General features: G+C 34.9%; 1 protein-coding gene and 1 long non-coding RNA gene across 4 annotated transcripts in view; both read right to left on the bottom strand.

Moving 5' to 3' along the window:
- Positions 1-5,124: 5,124 nt before the first annotated feature.
- LOC127881988 (uncharacterized) lies at positions 5,125-22,281 on the bottom strand. The gene is made up of 2 exons (XR_008050365.1): positions 15,936-22,281; positions 5,125-6,809 (listed from the first exon to the last, which is right to left on the bottom strand). It is a non-coding gene; the product is annotated as an uncharacterized LOC127881988 (long non-coding RNA).
- A 336-nt stretch (positions 22,282-22,617) lies between these two features.
- LOC127881978 (uncharacterized) overlaps positions 22,618-27,338 on the bottom strand; it is a 56,416-nt gene continuing 51,695 nt past the window's right edge. For all 3 annotated transcript variants that reach the window (XM_052430263.1, XM_052430264.1, XM_052430265.1), the window contains exons 4-5: positions 26,669-26,835; positions 22,618-24,123 (exon numbers count right to left, since the gene is read on the bottom strand). In XM_052430263.1, the coding sequence (XP_052286223.1) occupies positions 22,841-24,123; positions 26,669-26,835 (1,450 nt within the window). In that variant the 3' untranslated portion in view covers positions 22,618-22,840. The remainder of the gene's footprint in view (positions 24,124-26,668; positions 26,836-27,338) is intronic.

The raw sequence follows: 27,338 nt of genomic DNA, 5'->3' as shown, positions 1-27,338 counted from the left end.
GCGCCACCCACACGGACAGTCCGTACACCACATGGATATATGTACTCTGCAAAAGCGCCACCCACACGGACAGTCCGTACACCACATGGACGTATGTCCTCTGCACAAGCGCCAGACACACGGTCAGTCCGTACACCACATGGACATATGTCCTCTGTACAAACACCACACACACGGACAGTCCGTACACTACATTGACATATGCCCTCTGTACAAGCGACACACACACGCACAGTCCGTACACCACATGGACATATGCCCTTTGTACAATCGCCACCCACACGGACAGTTCGTACTAAGGCGCAGATGGACCACCTCGAAGCTGCATTGCACTCCCATGGACTAGTTTTAAACCTTTCCAACGTGCTAGACCCCAAGGGAGCAGCTAGGGGCCCGGTCTTCTCTGCCCTCGCCAAATACCTCCTACACTGCCAGATAACTGACAAGATCTAGGTCATTGGGGGAGGGAGAGCTGCCAACACCCACCCAATTATTCAGTCTTATGATTGATTTGTTTTTATAAAACTGTGTATTTTTTACACAAATCTGACCTAGTCTTTGTATCTTTGTTGGATTTGTGTCATTTCGACACAACTTTGTTTTAGTTTTTAACGGGATATTGTTTCACCTTGCCCTTTCTAAATCAGGCCAATGGTATTGACCTGGTCTTCCTTATTTTTTATTTTTTTATAAGAGTATGACGTTAGTCCACCATTTACATTATTCAGTTTCTTAATATATTCATATTTTATGGCAGTTTTTATTTAAAAGAAAGAACGAGGCTGACCAGTAACCCGGGTATGTTGGCTGCATTGCACTCCCTCCCTTCCCCTCTGACACCCCCTTCTCCTTCAAACTCGAAGAGCCATGTCAGACAGGAGTGCACGGTGCAGGGTCGTGTACACCTTGCAATACCATTTTAGCCTTTAAGGGTATTTTCAACTTTTGGGATTATTGTAACTCTCCCTATAAGCGGTATATTAACAATCATAGCAAATAAAGTACTGTGTACAATTTTTATCATAATTTTGAGAAACTTGCTAATTTTGTATAGTTAGTAAATAAGGTGTTCTTGTACCTTTTCTTTTAACTTGCATCATCCCCTATATATTAATTTCTATAGTATGGATGCTAGCTTTTTGTGGGTTATTTCCTGCATTGTTGTATTAGTTTGTCCTTACCAATCCCACATATTACTAGAATATTTCAGTATATTAAACATTAGAGTGTATTATTTCTTTATTTTTATTTATTAATTACCATGTGTAGTTCTCTTAGTTCCATTTACCGTGCACTCCCTCTGGTCTAGGGGACAAAACCATCAATACTTCTCCATACAAAATTATCTCCCCTTCTCACACCCAAGTTGATTTGCCCCTGCTGGAAACCCCCCCACCCCCCACCCCACCACACCTACCTACACTTCAAAACTCCTTCTTTTAACCCCACCAGTGTGGCAACTTGTTTTTTACCTATCAATAAGTGCATATAATATTGTACATTCTGTACATAATCTGCTTTTATGTATAAACATTGTTTGTTTTGTCTAAGTTTTAACTGTAAAGTACATTGTTTTACCTTTGATTTTTATGTGGCCCTAAAGAGGTAACCGTTTGGCGACACGCAAGTTATTACCTTTAAATATATAAATAGTATCATTAATTTTCTTTTAAATATTGTCATAACGCCACTCTAGGGGACGTCCTTCCTTCATAGCCCAATCCTCTATAAGTTCCATACAGACAGGGTCTTAGGTTGGAGCATCACGGCTATATTCCCTGTCTGCAAGTGTTCAACATTGTGCCACACTTACAAATACATGCTAATCTTAATACTAAATATAATTTAGAACTATATTGCATTACCAATCTTAATTGTTTGTAAGAATCTATATAATTGCATGTTTACATGCAAATCCCCTTCTTCTCTTCTTTTTTTTCTTATGTGAGCTATTAAAACAGGCTCTACCTTCCCCTATTAATTGAGGTTTACAAATCTCTTTACCTTACCATCGCTTAGATCTCCTAGCATAACATTTAAGCTCAAACACCAAATTACAAACTATAGGTTTATTATGCATGTAGATATATAGTGGCAATGTTAAACCACTTTTTGATCTGAAAAAAACTAAAATATTAATATTTTTTGCATATATTATACATATCACACTTTCGTGCAATCTTTTTTCTCCCTAGAAACATAGAATTAAAAGTATTATTATGTTAATTTTTACAATAAAACCACAGATCACAAAGTCTAAAGACTCCAACAAACCCATTGCAGTATATACTGAACAGTGGGTCTAGGAATGATGATGCCACATACAACAGTATGTGTTTTCACCATCTTTTCTTATAAAAATTGGGCTATTCTCTCTCTCTCTGTTTCCTTTAAAAAAAAATTCAATAACAACATCATATTTATAATAATAATTAATAAGAAGTATAGCAACATAACATAAACATAGTAATTTATTAATTGAATTTCTTTAAAATCCAAGTTCTTTTGGATGTAATTATCCTTTTTCTTTCATTTCTATATTTTCTGCATAGAAATAATTACTGTTTACATTCTGTAAAGTGCAATGTACAGATTGTTTTGTAAACAAAGATATAACCGCCGCATTAAAAGAGAAATAAGAAAACAGACGAAAAGGTGGGTCCGACCACAGCACCAACATCTATCCACCACGCTGTATTGTCCCTTGCCCGTCCATTGTTCCTTTTAATGAACCATCTTTATTTACTTATATATACTATATTGGTTTGTTTACCGGTGCGGTGCTTACATTTAATGCTTTACATGTACTTTGAACTGTGCTAATTAAAAATTACTGTGATATTTACACATAACACATTACACTTAGGATTGCCACCTAAACCATCATTATTCCTTTCTTTTCCTTTCTTTTCAACCAAACTTGTCTAATCCACTCAAAATGTAGTCTTACAACAAATCATCCAAGGGGCAGAGTCAAAACCTCAGAGGCACGGTCAGGGTCGGATAGGCATCATCTATCCCACAATACCATGCCCTATAAGTGCCTCCTTCAGTCAGCTGGAAGTGTAGCCCCCATCATGTCCTTCCTCTCCATTTTCCAACTGGCCTCGTGTTTGACAGGGGTACTCCCCAGACTTGTTGAGCGGACGGTGCCCTTGGCGTCTGGCTGCGTGCTCTTGCAGCTCAAGTCCGCTCAAGGGCTTGCCACCCTTCTTTCTAGGGGTACTTTTTTCCTTGGTAATGTCAAGGTCGTCCGCCGTGGAAAAATTTCTAATTTAAAACGGATTGACCTATTTGTAATTTTTAATAAGAAATTTCGGCCAATCAGCGCCATCGTTATAAAAGCCTGTTGGGAAAACTTAAATGTTCGAGCCAGTGATTTTATAATAAATAATGCGTATAATTTATGTTATGTGACTTTTCAAAAGGTGACTCATTCTCTTTTCATGTAATTCAATACGAGCATTAAAAATTAATCGTTCCCCTAACAATCCTAATTGAACGGCGTCATATGAAAATGGGCCCTATGCCATATGCGACCAGCGTTGCACCAGAGCAGCCTGCGCAGTCACGCAAGGTCTCGTGGTCTCATTGACGTACAGTGTAGCTCCTGGCAAGACCAAAAATGCGTTAATTGGTCTGGTGCTACATATGTCGAATAAGACCCATTTTGACATGACGCGGATCAAATAATACTAAGAACGTTTGTGTACTCGAATATAGCTAATGCCACAGTTAAGTGTAGCACAGCACTTTGGTGTTATCGCACCTTCGAAAGTCAACTATTATAAATAAAAATAAGTTGCATTTATATATCATCATGATAGTTCTCTTTTTCCTTTTCCTAATTATCATCAATTTCAGCAGTGTCATGATTATCAATATCATCATCAGTAGCAGCAGTACCAACATTAGCAGCAGTACCAGCATCAGTGGCATGTCACTGCATTTCAGTATTATTATAATCACAATTGCATCATACCCCTGTGATCAATATCATACTATTGTGTAAAATAAGAAAGGACGTGTTCGCAGATGTTCACATTAATTGAAGTGTGTCATTAAAAGTCTTTAATAGCTAGATTTGAACATCGGTGCTACAGAGCTCCGGTATAAAAACAAAGACACAATACATAAACGAAAATCAAAGAAAAGTATCTGCTTAACGAAAATCCAGTGTATGTTGAAATTTCGTCCCTGATTAGCCTTTACGGACTGCACAGGCTAATCTTGGACGACACTGTATGCACATGCCTGGTTTTCTCACAACGCACAAGTAATTAGGCTGCAAGACAATCAACAAGACATATAGTATTTTTGCATATACATGTAATTGTTTATAAACGTAAAAGACCTATAAAATACATATTTTATAGGTCTTTGTAAACGTATGCGTTTTTCGGATGTTTTTCCTTTATTTATGCGGTACACAGACAGTCGGTTAACTGGTTAACCGCTCGAATATCGAAACAGGTTAACCTATTACGGATTTGCTTTGGTTTGCCATCCCTAGTCAATACCGTTACTCGTATTATGTTCTCATTTAGCACAAACACCAAATTCCCATATGTTACATGCATCTTTTATTCAAGAAAAACCGTTTTCAATACGCTTTCATCTTAAATTACATATAAACATACACGCATGTATAATATGTATAAAGATATCATTACAGTACCACCATATACCAAAATTGTACATGGTATTATGTTGCTTGTTGCTCATCTAAATTAACGAACGTAATATTCTCATCCTAAGGAGTATAATATATACAGGAAACTTAACACGCTGATGCATTTGTAGAAAACTTAAAAGTTACTAACTTCTAATAAACATATAACCTTAGATGTATTTCATATGTTTTTGTGCTCATCTCTCATTGTATTACATAAATATGTCATTGTTCAAATTGTATTTGTGTTTGTTTGCAAACTTGAAATGAAATGTGTGGGAAAAAGGTATATAGAATGTAGTAGTCATGAACAAAGGTACACATGAGTAGTTATCATTGTGTATGCCCCATATTCATTTCTTGGTAAAAACGGAGAGAGATGAAAGAAACAAAATGAATGAAATGCTGCAAACAGACAGAACACTAGACAAAGAAGCAACACAATTCTGATGTACTCATCTCAACATGTTTATTTTTCAGTAACAAATATATATTTTTTATTATAAAGTCATTATTGTTGTATGCTAACAAGTTCTAAAATGATTGACCATCGTCCTTTCCCGTTTCAGTTAGTTTGATATTGTTATATTGAGAAAAAAAAACTTGAATTTTACAGTAATCATTATAATTTGGCAACTTTTTTTTTTCTTTACAAAGCAAAAATATACATTTATTTTTTTACTTCAATCTTTAATGTTCCTTTTTAATATTTCAAATCACATACTTCTTCTTCTTTAATTGGTTACAAAAAGTACAATTTTATTGTAAAATAACTTCATTTCTACAATAAAGAATTAGTTCCTAATATTTGGTAAATAATTATGTACTGAAAGCACTGTCAGAAAGTATCTCTTATATGTATTGTTATTAAGAAATTATTTAAAAAAAAATATTTGTATGTAATTTTCTCGTTATTGAGTATTTCTCATTTTAATGCAAATACGTTCTACATCCTTTTTAACAAAACATTCCTAAAATGAATCTAGATAGACTTCTATAGTTGATAAAAAAAGTTAGCATTGCATATCAGGGACATCATTTAAACACTCAATACTCTGCTATTAAATTCTAGTTTTAAAGATCTAATAAATGTCTTCACTGAGTAAATAAGACCTTCATAAAAAAATAAAGTTAATATTTGTACCTCTGTCTTGTTAAATTTCAGTGTTGCTACATTGCTTTAGTAAAAAGTGAGTGTTGCCGATGTTAAAATTAGTATTGTTATACAAGGGCATGATTAAGAAACTATTAGCATCTGAAGTATCTGGGTGTGCCAAAATATGGAGGTGTTTTTCGACTAAAATTATAGATATGGGTATGGTTTTGAGCATCTAAGTATAGATATGGGTATTGAAATCAGAAATGTGCTTGTATATAAATGCATATAGATTTGAAAGCATCAGCATCAAAATGGGTATGATAAATGTCATTCTTGTATATAAATGGGTATAAAAAAAATTCAGTAGCGAGAAAGATGCAGAAACTTGACTGGTTTTATCTGTTTGTACAATTTTGACGGACGAGATTGTGTGCATATTTTCACTTCCTGTCGAAGAATGCAGTTTTGCTAGTTGACGGTAAGACGGCCTCACTATTAGGCTGTACAGATCGCTCCGGTTGGTCTATAAGTTTCGTGGTGCAGGACATCGCCACGCCGTCTGTATCGCTGCAATTGGTTTTCTCTGACATAACGATTGGGGAGGCTATAGCTGTGTTTGAGTCGCAATCGCCGCGTTCCCTGATCCCTGATTTACTAGTTGCAACGGTGTCGCTTATGGAAGAGGCAGTGGCAGGAGCATGCACCGCAGATGGATGCAGTTTTACTGGTCAACATTTTCGGGACTTAATGTGAACAGTCCACAATGTTTGAACCCATGGATCGCGTTCTCAACCTTTGTGACATCTTCCCAACATTTTCGGAAAACACTTGGAAATTACCTTTTAGTGAAACTTTGGCCTAGATGTTCTGTTAGCCAGTACTTCACTTGACGTTTCCAAGATAAATTCAGTGGCCCGAAGAAACCTACATCACAAGGTTGCAGCAACTGGGTGGCGTTTTCAAGGAGACAGTAGAAAACTATCTGGTTCTCGTGGCACAACTGCGCCGCCGCGAGACTCATATGCGTAGAGTGTCCATCTACAAAAAGTATTACTGGTTTGGAAATGTGCTTTTGATGTATATACTCATTCAATTGAGTTAAAAATGCCATAAAAATTGGCCAATTTGTATGATACATATATAAAATTTACAAATAAACATAAAATAGCAAATTGAATAAGTATACAGTAATGCTGTGATAAAGATTAAAATTCTAGTATGAAATGTGTCCACTTTATCAAATTCTTGTATGGAAATGGGTCTAGTTTATCAAAATTCTTGTATTGAAATGGGTCCACTTCCTCAATGGTTTCATTTACAAATGGGTCTGCTCTAAAATTAAATTTGTATCAAAATGGGTCTACTTTATCCGAGTTCCGGTATAAAAAAATGGGTCACATTTCGGAAGTGTCAGTGGGAAACCCCTACCCTAACATTTGGGAAGTTATCCCCCTCCCCCTGGGATCTAACAAGTCAACAACCTCTTCATGACATGTAAACAAATATAACCAGAAATCATTTTTATAGTACTTTTACAGCAGAAGCATTATCTTTTCCTGTGTTAAAACATATCATGAACCAATGATTTTACAAACATAAGAAATTGTTGACCTAAGAAAGCTGATAAAATAATAAGGGCATATAAAAAAAATTCTGTTTGTTTAAGTATATTACCCTGAAAATTATATTTTCCATAATTTTTGGCAACAAGGGGATACGAACTTAAAATGAATGTTATTGTTTTTTAACCAAACACTGGTACTATGATAATACTGGAGAAAATGAATAAAATCTCAAATACAGGTACAATAATATTGTTTATTGTTGAAAATGCATCTCGTCAATTTACTAGAAGTACAACTTTTGTTCGGAAAATTTATTCAAAATGCTGTTAACATTGTTGTGTTTATTTAAAATAAGCATATAGCCTCTTTTTCTGTTCATTCGGCCACAACTTCTTCTCAGCCACTAAAGAGTCTCAGCCACTGAAGAGTTACATTGACTTTTTCACTGAATAAAAACATTTTCAACACTTTGAAACATTTCATTTATCCTGTTATGTCTTAACAACAAATGAAGGCAAATAAATACCAAGAAGATTTTTAAAGTGTGTACAAAATAGGCTTTATATAAGCATTTGTTCATTTGTGTGACCCCAGGGCATGGTTAAATTTGACCTCAGGGGCATAATTTGAACAAACAAATTAGAGAACTATTAAATGTCACTACATACCAAATGTGGTAGCACTAGGCCCAATGGTTATGGACAAAAAGATTATTAAAGTTTGCATAAAATAGGCTTTATATAAGCATATGGTCAATTTATTGACCCCCGGGGCGGGTCAAATTTGACTCCAGGGGCATAATTTGAAAATATTTGAAAGAGGTGCACCCCAGGAACATTTGTGATAAGTTTTATCGGAATTGGACTTGTAGTTTAGGGGAAAAAGATGTTTAAAAAAAAGTTAATGCACGCAGGCACGCACAACGGACACAGGACCATGACATAAGCTCGCTGGCCTCTGGCCAGTGGAGCTAAAAATGATACAATCACTTGCACAACATAAATACAGTTTGCTTATCCATGCATGTTTTATTTTTTAGAAGATACAGACTGGTCAACCATATATAGTCCATTTTCATACGTTTGTACTAGAATGGTGCTTCTTATTTTATATAGTCTGCCATATGGTGTGGGATACAAAGAATAAAACATAAGTATATTGATTTTATAAAAGATTTCCTTCTTAGTGGTTCGTATAGCATATAGACAGCGAGCGAAGAATGGCAGTATTATAGACTTCATAACAGCTTGATTTTGAGCTATACTTTAGGGCTCCAATCCGTATAACATTGGTTTTATCAAAAATTACTTTTAGACCGGAAAATTAAGAAAAATCATGGAGCATAACAGTTCAATGAGGTTTCAGAGCTATCCAGTAATAAAAAACGTATCGTCAGCATATTACAAAATTTAAGATACTATACCGTTTATTGTAATGCCTTTTTAATCAGAACATTGTTTGATTTGTATGGCTTATAATTCATTCCGTGATGTGTGATTTTAATGGCTATTAATTCCGCGAATAATATAACGAAATAAGTGCTCAAATAGGATGACCTTGTCTACAGCCGCGGCCTATTGTGAATCTCTCGGATAAAATTCATTTAGTTGGACCATCGTGTACGTATTTTTTATGATACTTGATATCCAACTGTTGAATCAATTTCAAAAATTGAAAAAGTTTAATGTTTGTTCAATGCAGTTGAAAGACAATGTGTCAAAAGCTTTTTCAAAATCAATCAGCATGATAAGACCAGGCATTTTGTTATTTTATTATGATAGAGTAATCTAGCATTCTCCTCGATGTATCGTCCTGAAACAAACCAGTTTGGTATTTTGAAATGAGATTTGGTAATTGCTTTTTAAGTCTATTTGCTATGGTTCCAGATGTTAATTTAGAGATTGTATTGAGCAAAGTAATAGGTCTCCAGAATGATTTTTGGTTTGTTATCCTTTGGAAGAAAAGTGATAATGCCGTGTTTTGTGTTACCGAAAAGTTATTATTAAAATATGCAAATTTAATGCTTCTCCAATTTTACCCCAGAACATTTTAACAAATTAAGAAAAAGATGTTGATTTGGTTATAATTTATATATAATAATATATTTTACAAAAAAATATCATGCAAACACCATTTAAAAATGTGTATACAGTCCACTCTCGTTATCTCGAAGTCGGCGGGAACAAGAAAAAATATCGAGATAACGAGAGTTCGAGATATCCGATTCGGCGTTTTCAAAGAAAAAATGAGACGAAAATTTACCTTGTTTTTAGCATCTAAATACCTGCTAAGTGGTCTAACTAAAGCCGTCACCGTGTGGCATAATACTCTTTACCTGATATTTACGCGTTTTTACGAGGTAAGATTAATATTGCTATTTAATTGCTTAAAATGACGTTTTAAGTATTACAAAATTGCATGAACACATGCGGTTATAATTTTTCTAAACTGTCGAGTAAACATCCGGTAATGTTGCTATTTAAAGTAATGATGCAATTGACGTCCAACCAAGACGAGGGTTTTTCATCTGAACATGCGTTAATCACGTTCCGGAATACTGAACTGTACATGTACATTTTGTAGTTTGAAATATTCTTTCAAGTTAGCCATGATAATGAGTTTTGGAGAACAACATTCTGTAAATTTGCAACGGTTTATATACGCAAAAATATAACTCAATGCATTTTGGAATGTTGTTTGTAAAAACAAATAGTCTTTCGGCCTTTCGGCAGACTGTGTATTAATTGCAGTTAATATTGATGTTAAAAAGTGACAGTTAAAGTGACAGGCCTTACTCAAGTGTTAATCGCTAACGACATTATACATGTGTGATCAGTGATGCAATTAACGGATCAATTTCCTACCGCACAGTATGGGGAGCAGCCGGGCGAAGCGGGACGGTGAAGTATCAAAGACAATTTTTCTCACCTTTTGCCGACTCTGAGGCAATTATTCGCACTTCGAGATAAACCACAGTAAATACATGTAAAATCGGGACTGGGGACACAATTTTATATCGACATATCGAATTATTCGACATAACGAAAATCGAGATAAGCGATGTTTATTTATATAGACAAAGAAGGAAAAAAAAAGGGACATTGAGCTTACTTCGACATATCGAGAATATCGAGATATCCGATGTCGAGATAACGAGAGTGGACTGTATTAAAATCTTATGTTATTTTATGTGTTGCTATTTGGGTTGTTATGCAAGTTAATGTTTACTTCATGATTACTGAAAAAAATATGCTAAAATGCACCCATGAGGGGTAAAGCTTCCAAAACGCTTATAATAAAATTATTTGGAGTATGGTTCTGATGTTGTGCAAGGATGGAAGTTAGTTGCTGCTCGTTCGTGCAGGGTGATTAGCTTGAATTTCAGGCAAGTCAAAATCTGGAAACATTATCCCACATGAATACCCTTCTTTTGAAATAAGCTGGGGCACATATGATAAATTATTACCGATTTAGGCTAAAGAAGACCTTTTTGTTCAAGTAATACATGTCCATGACATTTACTTGTTCCTGGCCTCCTAGCTCTTTCGCTGGGAAAACAATATACATCATATGAATGCCAATCTGGACAAATGACTTTTAAAGTTCCTGGCCTCCTAGCTCTTTCGCTGGGCAAACAATATACATCATATGAATGCCAATCTGGACAACTGACTTTTAAAGTTCCTGGCCTCCTAGCTCTTTCGCTGGGCAAACACTATACATCATATGAATGCCAATCTGGACAACTAACTTTTAAAGGATAATTTCTATCCCTAATATGCAGTCTTTATAAGTGCATGTATCTATACTATCAGTATTATTGTAAAGTAATTATAAAATCAAATATCAGCTAGATGTAAAGTTTGTGTAAAGACAACACTTTAAGAATTGAGTTGATATGTCAAAAAGTAGACCCAATTTGTTTCTTATAGAACATGCTGAATGGCTTAAATAAATATTAATAGAATATATTCTTTTGCAGACAGCTGAATCCTGAGTGAAAAACAAACAAGGGCTTTTTGTAAAACATGCATGTCCCCCATATGGGCTATAAGTTGTAGTAGCAGCCATTGTCTGAATACGTTTTTTGTCACTGTGAACAACGGTGGTGGTGGTGGTGGTGATGGTGGTGCAACCTTAATTTCATTTTTGCCCGATGTTTATTGATACAATGCATTAATAAAATGCAGTTAGCCTTACATTTGGTGAAATTTAAATAAATTACAAGGGAGCTGTAACAAAAAGTTAAACTTATTGCATTTGTTTCCCCTGTATATAAGAAAGATATAATAGTGTATTACCTCCCCTGTCCTGCTTATATTTATATTAATCAACAAAATTAAACATTAACACAATATTAAATATACACAATATACAAAAAATCTCATATTCTGATAATATTTTTACTGATCCACTGTATTTTACTAAAAAGATTATGTTTCATTGGACTGATAATTATAGATTTAGGATTACAGACCAGTTGCTTCAGTAATATTGTTCAGAGTGTGCCCTGTTGGCCGCGTATGCATTCTTGAGTTATTCAAAAACCATTTTACTATTTCGAGTCACCGTGACCTTTGACCTAGTGACCTCAAAATCAATAGGGGTCATCTGCGAGTCATGATCAATGTACCTATGAAGTTTCATGATCCTAGGCCTAAACGTTCTTGAGTTATCATCTGACAACCACCAGGTGGACGGACCGACCGACCGACCGACTGACAGACAGACAGACCGACATGAGCAAAGCAATATACCCCCTCTTCTTCGAAGGGGGGCATAAAAATGCTGTTACTGTGGCGGCCACATGGCATTCCTCAAGAAATAATTATAATGTAAGGAGGTGTTTTGAGTCATGCACACAGATTTATGCAATGTCATGGAGTGTCTTGAGATGTAATTTTCTAGCATTTTACTGGATTATTATCATGTTGGTATGAAAGTTCCTTTGATGAACTTCAAGTTTCTTTCAGAAGCAATACACAGTGGCTAGACTAAAACAAAACTGCTCACCAGTGTGTCTTACATATGAGAAACGATGCTTTATTGAATGAAGAGAAATAACACATGTTAAGAAATAACACAAAATTGTTTACTATTTTATTCGCTGATTGTTTAGTTCACCATATACTTGGTATATGTCATAAAATGTTTACTACATTTGCACAAATGTTCACAAAAATATATTTAACACAAAACGCTGGGTGCAAATGTTATGAGTCATTAAGTCACATTTTACACACGTCTACAAATTCACTCAAACATATATAAGTATAGCATAAATAAATAATACCAAAATTATGTATACATAGATCAGCAATATGAAGAATTAGTCCATAAGCTTAGCTGAAAACTTACATCATACAACTTGCAATACTTACTAATTAAAGTTTAACAGTAGTTATTTTCAATTTGAAATTATCAATTACTTTAAAATTATGGATAACATAAGTTTAAACCCTACAATACATTAAGTCAAACATATGTTCCACAAAAGTATTGGACCAGCCATTGAAGGTACATTTTTTGTTTGTCATTATTAAATACGAATGTAGCAAATACCAACAAAAAAACAGTACTAACATTTATTTGGCTTTCATAAAATGTTTTATTGTGTTTTTCTAAATTGAGGAAGTGGAAGAGAGAGGTATATAACAGACACTTTTACTGCCATGGTCTATGAGCTACCTTTTACAGATATGTGGTCAGGTGTCTGCCTAAAACACAGGTAGACATGACAGTCTCAGGTTCGATCCCAATTCTGAGCTGGAGATTATCAACAGTGTATTACAAATACTATTATTCTATCCAGAGTGTTTTTTAGGTCAAACTTTGGGCTATTATTATGCCTAATTCCAAATGCCACGAAGATTTTTTAAAATCCCAACTCACTGCCTAAAATTCACACTTGAAGGTTTTCAAAAATAAAACATAAAAATGAGTAAATAAACTGCAACATTTAGTTCATTTCCCTTCGCCGCTCTATGGGTTGAACCTTAGTTTATATAATATTAAAAACACTTATCCTTAATTTAAAGTAGATTTTAGCCTAACATAAAATACATGGATTTCCCAATTTTAGTCACAACAACGCCATTTTTTAAAGACAAAGGTTGCCAGACCCACTTAAAAATGGTTAAAAAAAACACTGCTTTAATAACACAACCTTGCCTTAAAGGCATTTAGGTTCAATAAAAAAAAGAAACCGTCGGAGACTGGTGATGCTCCCCAAAGTTTTTTTTGTCACAATATTGCACTATATATTCAGATAAAAGGAAACGTCTTGACGGCACAGTAGTTGGGGGGACAAGAATATTTTTATATAAAATTTCAAAGGGCCATAACTCTGTAAAAAAATCATTCGACCAGAACCCGCTGAAAATATGCACATCTCCTCTTGGTAGTGAAGCTTCCCTTAACGTTTCATTGAATTCCGGTCATTAGTTGCTGAGAAATAGCCCGGACAAGAATTGCACTATATGTACAGTTAATGGAAAATTTCAAAGGGCCATAACTCTGTAAAAAATCTTCCGACCAGAACCCGCTGATAATATGCACATATCCTCTTGGTAGTGAAGCTTCCCATGAAGTTTCATTGAATTCCGGTCATTAGTTGCTGAGAAATAGCCCGGACAAGAATTGCACTATATGAACAGTTAATGGAAAATTTCAAAGGGCCATAACTCTGTGAAAAATCATCCACCCCAGAACCCCCTGATAATATGCACATCTCTTGGTAGTGAAGCTTCCATTAAAGTTTCATTGAATTCCGGTCATTGGTTGCTGAGAAAGAGCCAGCACCAGAATTGCACTATATATACAGTTAATGGAAAATTTCAAAGGGCCATAACTCTGTAAAAATCATCCGACCAGAACCTGCTGATAATATGCACATCTCCTCTTGTTAGTGAAGCTTCCCATAAAGTTTCGTTGAATTCCGTTCATTAGTTGCTGAGAAATAGCCCGGACTAAAATTGAGCACGGACGGACGGACAGACGAAGCGGCGACTATATGCTCCCCCCAAAAATTTTTGGGGGAGCATAAAAAAGTGTCATAAACATTTTCTATTTAAACATAAACTATAAACTAACATTTCTCATGAAATTTTATAATAGTTTAAGGGAAAATATACTAGTAATGTATATACAGAAAAAAAGCAAAGGAGGACTAAGACAATTTATATGAGTGTATTGTTTTTTGTGAACACAATCTTTGAAAACCCAACATAAATTAAAAGCTTTCATAACACAATGATCCAAAGTTCTTCAAACGGAATGATCAAAACTTACCAGTAAACAAGAGGGCCATGATGGCCCTGTATCGCTCCACTGTTTTTATATGCGAAAAAAGTGTGCAATGCGCATGGGTTGAAATGTACTCAAGCATGTGACTTTCTCTTTCTATCCCTCGTCCCACTCGGTGCTTAAAGTTGGAAGGGTGAGCATTTTATATATGGAAAACGTTACTAGGGTGTTAAATAAACAGACTAAAAAGCCCGAGAATTGTTGCACAGGTCCTTTATGTATAACATAGATATTTATCTCTTCAAAATATTGTTGTTCTTTCTATTTCACATATTTTTAGATGCTGAAGATCAAATCTATGCATTTGATTCGAAACAGATTCACAAGACCCATAGGAATCAAAATGCCATAACCTTTTACCAAACGACACATTTTGGACCGTCCCAATTTGAAAGAGGTTGCAGACGACAATTTAATTGTAATGGAATATGAAGGAAATGATCAGGTAGGGTAGAAATAATTGTGATAAACGGAGAAATTGTTCATCTTGAGCAATTTCTGCTTTTATCACAATTATTTATAAAGTCGTCAGCTACAAACCCGTAAAATCCTGTTAGTGTTTGGTAATGGGTTAATAATCTCTGGTTCCTTCTTAAAGCCTTTCACATATTTATAACAAAAACAATAGTAGCATCTTTCTTTGTAAAGAATCATCTCAAAATATAATTAACAACCCACACATCCCTAAGACCAACAGGCCTGAGAATATTATGATAATCTAAAGATTATTTCTTTATATTTATAAATGTATTTAATACATTTGACTTCTAAGATCAATTCATAACTAATATTAAGAAAATTATAAAATGGTCAGAAATATATATGGATCATTGAGCAATTGAAAATCATATCCACAATTCATGAGTCACGATTCACAAATGGAACGATGAATCATTAGTAATAAAAAAGCAGCAAATACGATAGTTAAGAACATTGCACTTCATTAATTCCAACACCTGCTCTTGGATAAAAAGTTTGAGTTTACCATGCAGTATCATATATATTGACTTTTCTTGAAATAATTATGTTCATGGAAGTTGTGTTTTTTAAATCAATAAGATATTATTAAACTGGTTTAAACACTGCAAAAAAGACATGAAATTAGAATGTCATCCGAAATAGTTTTATCCGGATATATGGTCACTTTTAACATATTTAAATAAAACCCTACTTTTTCAGTTTATAAAAAAACATGCATAACACATGTTGTAACTTCAATTCCTTTTTTAATCAGTCTGATCTGATCTAAAATGGCACTAAATGACAGGGTTTTATCTCATGTTTACAAGTTTACATGTCACAAGATGTTGTTGTTCACAGCCACATGGCAGCAGTAATCTCCCCTGGTAAACGTCATATGTTCAATTTTGTGACCCCCGGGGCAGAGTCAAATTTGACCCCAGGGGCATAATCTGAACAATTTGGTAGAGGACTATTAGATGTCTCTACATACCAACTTTGATAGCCCTAGGCCCAATGGTTATGGACGAGAAGATTTTGAAAGTTTTCACAAAATAGGCCTTATATAAGCAAATTTTCAATTTTGTGACCCCCAGGGCAGGGTCAAATTTGACCCCAGGGGCATAATTTGAACGAATTTGAAAGAGGTTCACCCCAGGAACATTCCTGAGAAATTTAATCAAAATTGGACCAGTAGTTAAGGAGAAGAAGATGTTTAAAGAAAAAGTTAACACACACACACACGCACGCAAATACAGGACCATGACATAAGCCCTGCTGGCCTCTGGCCAGTGGAGCTAAAAACAGGTCAGCTTATTAAAGAACATTCAAACCATCATTTTAAAAATCAGAACAAATATTCATACTACTCAAATTATAAAACAATTTAATCTTCAGAGAGCTTAACACTGTGAGAACAATTGTGCAAACATGATAGCTTTAAAGTTCTATTGCACCATCAAATTAAAAAGATGTAACATTAAACAAGATGCCTTTGTGAAACACAATGTCCCCCTATATGACGTTTGACTTTGAAGGATGACCTTGACCTTGTGAAGGATGACCTTGACCTTTCACCACTCAAAATGTGCAGCTCCATGAGATACACATGCATACCAAATATCAAGTTGCCATATTCAATATTGCAAAAGTATTCATAAAATAAGCGATTTGGGCCATATATATTTGACCTCTGACCTTGAAGGATGACCTTGACCTTTCACCACTCAAAATGTGCAGCTCCATGAGATGCACGTGCATGCCAAATATCAAGTTGCTATCTTCAATATTGCAAAAGTATTTATAAAATAAGCGATTTGGGCCACATATATTTGACCTCTGACCTTGAAGGATGACCTTGACCTTTCACCACTCAAAATGTGCAGCTCCATGAGATGCACATGCATGCCAAATATCAAGTTGCTATCTTCAATATTGCAAAAGTATTTATAAAATAAGCGATTTGGGCCACATATATTTGACCTCTGACCTTGAAGGATGACCTTGACCTTTCACCACTCAAAATGTGCAGCTCCATGAGATACACATGCATGCCAAATATCAAGTTGCTATCTTCAATATTGCAAAAGTGTTCATAAAATGAGCGATTTTGGCCATATATATTTGACCTCTGACCTTGAAGGATGACCTTGACCTTGACCTTTCACCACTCAAAATGTGCAGCTCCATGAGATACACATGCATGCCAAATATGAAGTTGCTATCTTCAATATAGCAAAAGTTATTGCAAAATGTTAAAGTTGGCGCAAACAGACAGACCAACAGACAGACCAACAGACAGGGCAAAAACAATATGTCCCCCACTCTATAGTGGGGAACATAAAAAGTTAATGCACAATATGTTATAAAAAATACCCATGGTAAATGAGTATATCTACCTTACATCACTGTAAATGTGTGTTACCAGTATCAAAACTTTTAAAACGGACAACAACTACTAATTGTTGATAATTCAAGCTGAAAATCATAAGGGTTGCTCTGGGAAAACCGGGTTTAATACATGTCCATAAAGTGTTGCCCTAGATGAGCATTGCTCTGGGAAAACAGGGTTTAATACATGTCCATAAAGTGTGTCCCCAGTGGGAAAACAGGGTTTAATACATGTCAGTAAAGTGTTGCCCCAGTAGGCTAACAGGGTTTAATACATGTCCATAAAGTGTTGCCCCAGTGGGCAAACAGGGTTTAATACATGTCCATAAAGTGTTGCCCCAGTGGGAAAACAGGGTTTAATACATGTCCATAAAGTGTTGCCCCAGTGGGCAAACAGGGTTTAATACATGTCCATAAAGTGTTGCCCCAGTGGGCAAACAGGGTTTAATACATGTCCATAAATTGTTGCCCCAGTGGGGAAACAGGGTTTAATACATGTCCATAAAGTGTGGCCCCAGTGGGAAAACAGGGTTTAATACATGTCCATAAAGTGTTGCCCCAGTGGGAAAACAGGGTTTAATACATGTCCATAAAGTGTTGCCCCAGTGGGCAAACAGGGTTTAATACATGTCCATAAATTGTTGCCCCAGTGGGGAAACAGGGTTTAATACATGTCCATAAATTGTTGCCCCAGTGGGGAAACAGGGTTTAATACATGTCCATAAAGTGTGGCCCCAGTGGGAAAACAGGGTTTAATACATGTCCATAAAGTGTGGCCCCAGATGAGTAAGCATAATCAGGCATTTTCTGTCTAAGCTTTATTTTCGCAAAGGAGATACTTCCTTTAAACAAAGAATTCCATAAAAGTGTTGTCACTGATTAGCCTTTACAATGGCTTCTATTGGACGAATATGGGACGACACGTTTTGCACATGGCTACTATGGGACGACACGTTTTGCACATGCATTAAAATCGATTTTCCCAGAGCAAATCTCAAAAGAAAATAGACACAAAAAATAGAAACTAAAAGTTTTCATAAGGTAAGTCACAACTTTTTTGAGTAATCTTTAAAACAAGGACCGAGATTATGTAACATAAAATATTTATAAATAATATGAGGATTAAACATAAACAAAGGCGAAACTGAGAAGGTGGGTTTCTGAATGTATGCTCTTTCATTGCTGTTCACGTCACAGACATTTACAGATACTTTCTAGTAATTTATAAACAATTTTGACAAAACATTAAAGCATATAGGATATACATTTACCTTTAACACCACTATTTGCATTTAAACAATATTCTTTTCCACAAATATTGCAGCACTAATGTTTTGATGAGGACATAGTATATTCGAAATTTCAACTACTAAGAGATGGGGATTCTAATATTTTATCACTGAAATTGATGCAAGTGATGCGCTTGACCAGAATAGGTTAACAACAGTATTGCAAATTCTGAATCAATTAATCTAATTATTGTTCCTTTTTTAAAATTATTGTCATTATTATAATGTACTATTTATTTATATTAATCAAGGAACAAAACAAATCAATAGATCATGAATACATGAACATTTCTTAATGCTGTTCATAATGTGAAAAAATATAAGAAATTGGACAAGGCTAATGTAATTATAAAAAGTGTACGCTTTCAAAAACAAACTGTTGGATACATGTGACAGTTTTAGTTACAAATTAAACAAAAAACTCACTGTTTTCTTAAATGGATATATTTTTATATTTTGTGTAAGTACTTTCAAATGCTCACTTTGCCATCTTAATGCTAATTCATCTGACAGTTATGTCATGCTTTTACAGTTATATTAATGATGATGATGAAAATGAGGAACATGAAACAATAACAATATTTTTTATTTGTTTATGTTAACAGCAAAACAGAAGCAATCAGAACCTAATTAGGGTAAATATAATTAACAATGATTATCCTGGCTTATGTATTGTCATACAGACATTGTCCGATAGCAATTATTTACTGTCACTGGTAAAAGGACAACGTATAAAGAAAATGAAAATGTAAAACTTTTTTGTAAATTTAAATAATGCTAACAAATATTAACATAAAGCTAAAGATGAATTAGTTGGTAGTGAACAAACATCAATGATTTGTGTGAGAGAATTATTCATGTTATGAATGAAATGTTACAATACTTGTAAAAGTCAAAAATAAAATGTGGAATACACCTTATTATTGACACTTAACACCTTGTTATTAAAAGCTAACATCTAAAGACTAACAACAAAAGTAAAATAGCTTACATAGTAATCTAGCAATTAAAAAAACAACATTCTTATGTGACATGCTTTTACACATCACATACTGTTTAAATATTTTCATTTTAAAAATGTAATGTTATAAAAGGCTGATTTAAAAAATAATATTCTATTGGAATACAATACGACTTGTAAGCATTAAAAACAAGAATATCAGTGAAACTGATGGATGCTCCCCGATGATGCGCTTTGTCAATCTATGTGTAAATAACCACCTAAAAAAATCTATTATTAACCTCGGTGACCTACACCTTGACCCTAGTGACTTCAAACCTCATCAAAAGGTAGAGGTCTATGCAAGGTACCTTCATGCCAAATATGAAAGAGATCGGTAAAGTATTGAAGGCGCTATGAGAAACTTTTTTTTAAAGTGTGACGGAAATCTATTATTAGCCTTGGTGACCTTGACCTTAAACCCAGTGACTTCAAACCTCATCAAAAGGTAGAGGTCCATGCAAGGTACCTACATGCCAAATATGTAAGAGATCGGTAAAATAGTGAAGGCGCTATGAGAAACTGTAACAAAAGTGTGACGGAAAATCTATTATTAGCCTTGTTGACCTTGACCCCAGTGACGTCAAACCTCATCAAAAGGTAGAGGGCCATGCAAGGTACCTACATGCCAAATATGTAAGATATCGGTAAAATAGTGAAGGCGCTATGAGAAACTGTAACATAAGTGTGATGTACGAAGGACAAACTGGCAACTATATGCTCCACCAAAATTTTATTTCGGGGAGCATAAAAACAATACTATCTTCATTGTTGCTGATTTATTTGTAAGAAGTGTTGACAATAACATGACTTGAGGCTATTAGATTATCTTCCATAAATGTAGGTAAAAAGAGCATAATTCATATACAAAGAATACATAATGAAGGGAACAACAAAATCATCTCCCTTAGATTAAACATTGTAAATGATTATCTTCATGACTTGATACATTGTATACAAAAATGCTGAGTAATATTTATGAGGCCATTTGTCTTTGAAAAAATGCACACATATTGTGTTTAAATGCCAATTCTTCTTAGCACCACTTTAAATAAATAGCGTTACAAAATAATTAGATTAAGACAGAACATATTTAAATAGTCCTGTAATTTAAAAAAGATATACAAAGATAAACAAGATGAAAACAATACTGCCAAATGTACACGAGTGTCATCCACTGTAGTTATATGTATATACCTGTACTCATAACATGACATGTAAAGATTTACTGGTTAGAGAGCTAGTATTTGTCGGACAGCAGTATTTTACCAGACGTTCTATTAATTTTGTGTATTGCAAACTTTAAACACAATTTGCTTGCTTGCATACTTACAGGCGCTTGTTTTCTTGAAGTTGACAGCAGAAAATCATTTAAAAGAAAGCATTTACTATCATTGTCTGCTACAATTCAGAAAATCTCAATTGTTTTAACTGCAAACCTCATATTTAAAGAGAAATTGAAGTAGTCAACACGCATAACTTATCTAAATTATTGATTGTTACATTTAATACTTGACACACAATGCTGTTTAGAGATATGTTGAATTGCTAGTTAACATGTTTATTCAAGGGAAACAATACAAATTCATCTTTATATATTCACTGTTTGGATTGTCTCCTATTAATAGTTATTAGGTTATTAGTGGCAGTGTTTTCACAATCAACTTCAAAAAATCCTGTTTACTGATGCCATGAGTGTCATCAATTTTAAAGATGACATTCAACATATACATTCTGGTATACATAGCTATTGGAAACCAACTGTAACTCTATTTATACACGCCTAAAAAGACACCGTGTTGCACCGTAACACAACATTCACGTCATTTCAACATTTCTAATAAGAAGAGTATCATTTTAACTCTAATTTGTTTCCATTTACAAAAATAATATAAATATCCCGAAAAATACTCCTGTACATTTAAAATCATCTCCCTTTACTGCCCCAAATACGGGCCTCGTACATACTCATCTGACACCAAAACTGTTTTGTTTACACTCACTTATAAACTACATAACCATGATCTGTTGTGTATATGAGTAATTTTTTTAATGACATATTTCTGATTATTAACAAAGTAAGCAAAGAAAAACCCAATATTTCGTCCGACAAATACTCGCTAACCAGTAGACAAAAAACTAAATAATTGTAGGTAAATCAATGTGAACTATTGGTAACACAATTTAGAAGTTCTCTCGACAATTCAGACATTAAATATTGCACTGTCACATTATATCAGCATATAGGCGGGTCTTATGAATTATGAACAAATAAATCTCATTCAAGTGAGCATACTACAGGGTTCTTTATCTGATTTTGGGGAAAGGGCCTGGCCTTTTTTTAGGGGAAAAAATCACACAAAGCGCCGGATTTTGTAGAAAAAAACACGCATAAAGCCGGATTTTGGGGAAAATAAGGAAAGTCTTAAATAATCAATTTAACATATGTTACTGTTTTTAAAACAAATTCAAGGCAACAGATAATTTAATTATGCAATATAGATCAGGATAACTTATGTATTTAAAGGTCAAAAAAAAAAAAAAAAAAAAATTGGGGGGGGGGGGGGGGGAATGAAATCTGGGGGAAAATTCACCAGCTGAGGGAGAAAAAAAATTCCAAGGGGAATGGGCCGATTTTCGGCGGGTCTCAAAGAAGGAAAAAAACATGATACTATGTAACAATTCGAGCCAGTAACCATGACGATTTCAAGATCAATCAAAATAATTATTTATAATTATATAATTATAAAAAATAAAATAAAATAAAAATATAATTATTTATCAGATACAAATTAAAAAATCAAAGTTGATGTTTTTCAATAATACAATGTGCTAATACTATTTATTCCATAAAAATAAAAAGGTAAACAAAATAGTAAGAAACAGATTAGCTTAAATGTTTCATATCATCATAGTTAAAAAAATCTCATGCAAGCAAATTATAATGCTTGGCAAATCAAAAACAAAGCCAAAACATAAATATATTATAAGAACTTATAAAACACAGTCAGACAATTTCGTTATCTCAACTAGAACACTAGAAAACTTTAAAAGCCACTTTTATGATAATTCTTGAAAAGAGAGTGTGAAATCTTCTTCACTTATCACAGTTCGTAAGTGAATTGCACAACACTCCATTTTATCAACTATGTCTTGTGGTCTCACGCATTTCACCAACTCCTCATGCAGAATTCCCATCTCGTAATCCTCTCGTAATCGTTTCAATTCCTTCAAAGTCATACTAATCGTACTAACTGCCATTTTATCGTCTAAATTCACTTGCAGAACCAGCGTACTCCTCTTTTGTTCAAAGTATCGAATAATCCGACCCTGTGTGACAGTGTCGAAATATGAAAAAAATTGGTCCCGAGCAGTTTGATATGCAATACCTTCGCTCTTCCATCTTTCCACTAGCTCGTAAGTTTCGGATCGTTTCATTGCATTTTTAGGTGTAGTTTCAAGAGTATTTGGTGGAGTTAATCGAGAGTGCCCATTTTCATAACCATTTTTATGAATATCCCATATACACGGAGCAGTGTTCTCTTTATCATCAAACACAATGTCATTGGTTGAATCCGAAGCTGTCGTCTTTTTACCATTTCTCTGATTTTTTGACATCAAAGTTGAATCACTTTTGGATTTTTTCTTTCCTTTAGTTTTACTTTGGGTTTTTTCCACTTTTTCTGACTTTGTGCTTTTAAAGCTTACTTCTGCCTCCTCACATCTAACACTATTATTCACAGTCTGATCCTCATTTTCTGTGACATTGTTCAGCGGCAGTTTAGAAGCTGGTACAAACACTTCATCAGTTGTCTCTGTGGGACTTTCTAAATCACTACTTACATCAACTATAGGAGATAACTTCTTTGTCTTGAAAAAAGTAGACCCACTCTTAATAGGCGAAGACGGTTGTGAAGGCAAGGATACCATAACGTCATATAAACTGAGAGACTTTGTGGAACTACTTTTCCTAAGTTCAGCACCAGTTTGGGGAGGTAATTCACTGAGCGAAATTGCAGCACTTTTAACTGAATTCTTTTTCTTCCTCTTGGACTTGGACGAACAACAAAATGGTAAACAGCACCAGCAAGATTTAACTTGGTCCTCCTCCTCTTCATAGGAATACTCCAGAATCTTACGCCCTTTTGGTTCGTTCTCTCCTTCCCCTATGAGAGTCATGTTTTCGTAGGAATGTTTCACTTTGAATGGTGTCAGCATGGCATTGATGTCGACTATTTTCGGGGACCTGTCTTCGTCAGAGTCCTTTCTGACCATGACCTTGGCGGCCACCAGCTGGAATGAGACGGTGATCTGCCCCTTGTAACGCTGCTTCTCCCAGTAGCCTGCACAATGAAAGAAAAAAATGTTTAAACAAGGGACAAAATTGTTACAAAACCAGGTTTTCAATTGGAAAAAAAAGTCTGATAAAGTGAGACAATTCAAAATGTGCATTTTTACCTCCTTGTGTAAATTTTTTACTATGGCGACCTTGATTTCAATTTGAAAAAAAAAAGTGTCTGATAAAGAGAGACAACTCAAAATCAAAATGTGCATTGTTACTGATTGTTCATAGTTACCCCCCTTGTTTCAAAACAAATCTATTTTTAGTTGTGGCGACCTTGACCTTGGAGATATTGACGTAATTCTTTCGCGCGACACACAGTCCAATGGGGGTGAACAAATGTGCCAAATGATTTTATAATCTCACAATGAATGACATAGTCATGGCCCGGACAAGCTCATTTATGGCCATTTTTAGCTCATCTATTTTTTGAAAAAAAATTATGAGCTATTGTCATCACCTTGGCGTCGGCGTCCGGTTAAGTTTGCGTTTAGGTCCACTTTTCTCAGAAAGTATCAATGCTATTGCATTCAAACTTGGTACGCTTACTTACTATCATGAGGGGACTGGGCAGGCAAAGTTAGATAACTCTGGCGTGCATTTTGACAGAATTATGTGCCCTTTTTATACTTAGAAAATTGAAAATTTTGGTTAAGTTTTGTGTTTAGGTCCATTTTATTCCTTAAGTATCAAAGCTATTGCTTTCATACTTGCAACACTTACTAACTATCATAAGGGGACTGTGCAGGCAAAGTAATGTAACTCTGACTGGCATTTTGACAGAATTATGTGCCCTTTTTATACTTAGAAAATTGAAAATTTGGTTAAGTTCTGTGTTTAGGTCCACTTTATTCCTACAGTATCAAAGCTATTGCTTTCATACTTGCAACACTTATTAACTATCATAAGGGGACTGTACAGGCAAAGTTATGTAACTCTGACTAGCATTCAGGCGGAAAGTGTCTTCAATGATTAGCCTGTGCGGACTATACGGGCTTATCTGGGTGACATTTTATGCACATGCATTACCGGTTGATCACTTTTAACTCTCTCCGTGCGGGAACCGAATTTTGAAGGCCTTTGCAAACAGTTTGGAACGTGGCGTCTCATCAGGATCCAAACTGTTTGCTATTCTGATAGTATTCTTTGAAAAAAATCAAAGAAAATGCTAATTTTAGAAATTCAGCAGACGATATTTTAGCAGACGACAAATTTCCCAGCATGCAAAGGGTTAAATTGCTGACAGATTTTACTTGATTAGAGAATCTTCTAACCCTAGTTTACTACATGTCTTCAGTATTGGTAGACGAGCCGTCATCTTTGGAATCCATGGTCTTTATTGTTTGTAACTAGATTCTATACCCCTTAGAAATTGGCTGGGTTTTTTTGGTCATAAATATTGATCAGTATTCCTAAGAAAGGTAGCTCAGTGCTCTATAAAAATGAGCTGCCAAAATTAGAATAATTTGTAAAACTTTTCAGTTTTCATAATGCTGTTAGAGCTAAAAGTATCTCATGTGTTGAAAATGAAGAATTAAAAACCTTTTTAAGAAAGGGACTACAAACAAGTCAAAGTGTATATCTAGAGAAAAAAATCTTACCCATGCAACCCCAAATTTATGTCCTTGTCCCTGTACCTTTCCCACAGACTCAGGTTGATCCTGTGAACCACATACCTTTCCCATAAACAAGAAACCGTCGGAGACGGGTGATGCTCCCCAAAGGTTTTTTGTCACAATATGGCACTATATATTCAGATAAAAGGAAACGTCTTGAGGGGCATAACTTTGGACAAAATAATACAATGGATGGTTTAGCGACTTAAAAATTTCAAAGGGCAATAACTCTCTAAATAAATCATCTAACCAGAACCCACTAATAACATGCACATCTCCTCAAGGTAGTTAAGCTTCCCATAAAGCTTCATTGTATTCCAGTCAGTAGTTGAGGAGAAAAAGCCCGGACAAGAATTGCACTATATGTACAGTTTAAAGAAAATTTCAAAGGGCCATAACTCTGTGAAAAATCATCCGACAAGAACCGGCTGATACTATGCACATCTCCTCTTGGTAGTGAAGCTTCCCATAAAGTTTCATTGAATTCCAGTCATTAGTTGCTGAGAAATCACCCGGACAAGAATTGCACTATATGTACAGTTAATGGAAAATTTCAAAGGGCCATAACTCTGTGAAAAATCATCCGACCAGAACCGGCTGATAACATGCATATCTCCTCTTGGTAGTGAAGCTTCCCATAAAGTTTCATTGAATTCCGGTCATTAGTTGCTGAGAAATAGCCCTGACAAGAATTGCACTATACGTACAGTTAATGGAAAATTTCAAAGGGCCATAACTCTGTGAAAAATCATCCGACCAGAACTGCTGATAATATGCACATCTCCTCTTGGTAGTGAAGCTTCCATAAAGTTTCATTGAATTCCGGTCATTAGTTGCTGAGAAATAGCCCGGACAAAAATTGTACACGGACACACGGACGGACAAACAAAGCAGCGACTATATGCTCCCCATATCCTGTGTACCACATACCTTTCCCATAGACTGGTTTGATCCTGTGTTCAACATCAAGTGTACTCGCCAGGTGGAGCTGCCCAGACTGCCGCAGCGCGTTGATCAGGAGCTCCACTGCAGGGTTACCCAGCTGCTCTAGGTGCTCTAGCAGCTTGATGTTGCGATCGGGCAGCTTCTCCTCGCACCTGAAAAAATATAGGAATTTTAACTTGAAGCCTCACACTTTTGTTCCTTTATAGTCTTTATGGCTTTAAAAGCGTCATTTTGAAATCTTAAAGCTTCTTCTTGACAGAGAAAAGTCTTATTTTTTAACTTAAAGAAAATTTATATTGCAATCTGAAAGATTTTCTTCGCACTGAATAGAAGATAAATTAAAAATTTTAATTGAGAAATGAATATGAAACTCAAAGTCAAGAAAACACTGATTTATGTGTTTAAGTTTTGCTTAAGAGTATTTTTACAGAGTCTATTTATGCAAAAAAAATTTGAAATAATGTTTTTTTTACAATGTTTTTTTAACAGTGGTTTACCTTTAGGAGTTGTATTAAATGTAATACAAGAACAACCATCAATGCATACATAAAAGATAAAATTTCTCAAACGTGGTGGTTAGATTATTTGTTTACAATTTTCTCTGACAGCAACTAGTAATCTAAACCAACAAAACATCAAGAAGGCTAGATTTTTT

The sequence above is a fragment of the Dreissena polymorpha genome, chromosome 5 (genome assembly GCF_020536995.1).
Source record: "Dreissena polymorpha isolate Duluth1 chromosome 5, UMN_Dpol_1.0, whole genome shotgun sequence".
NCBI lineage: Eukaryota > Metazoa > Mollusca > Bivalvia > Myida > Dreissenidae > Dreissena > Dreissena polymorpha.
This window is presented reverse-complemented; position numbering and strand designations above follow the sequence as displayed.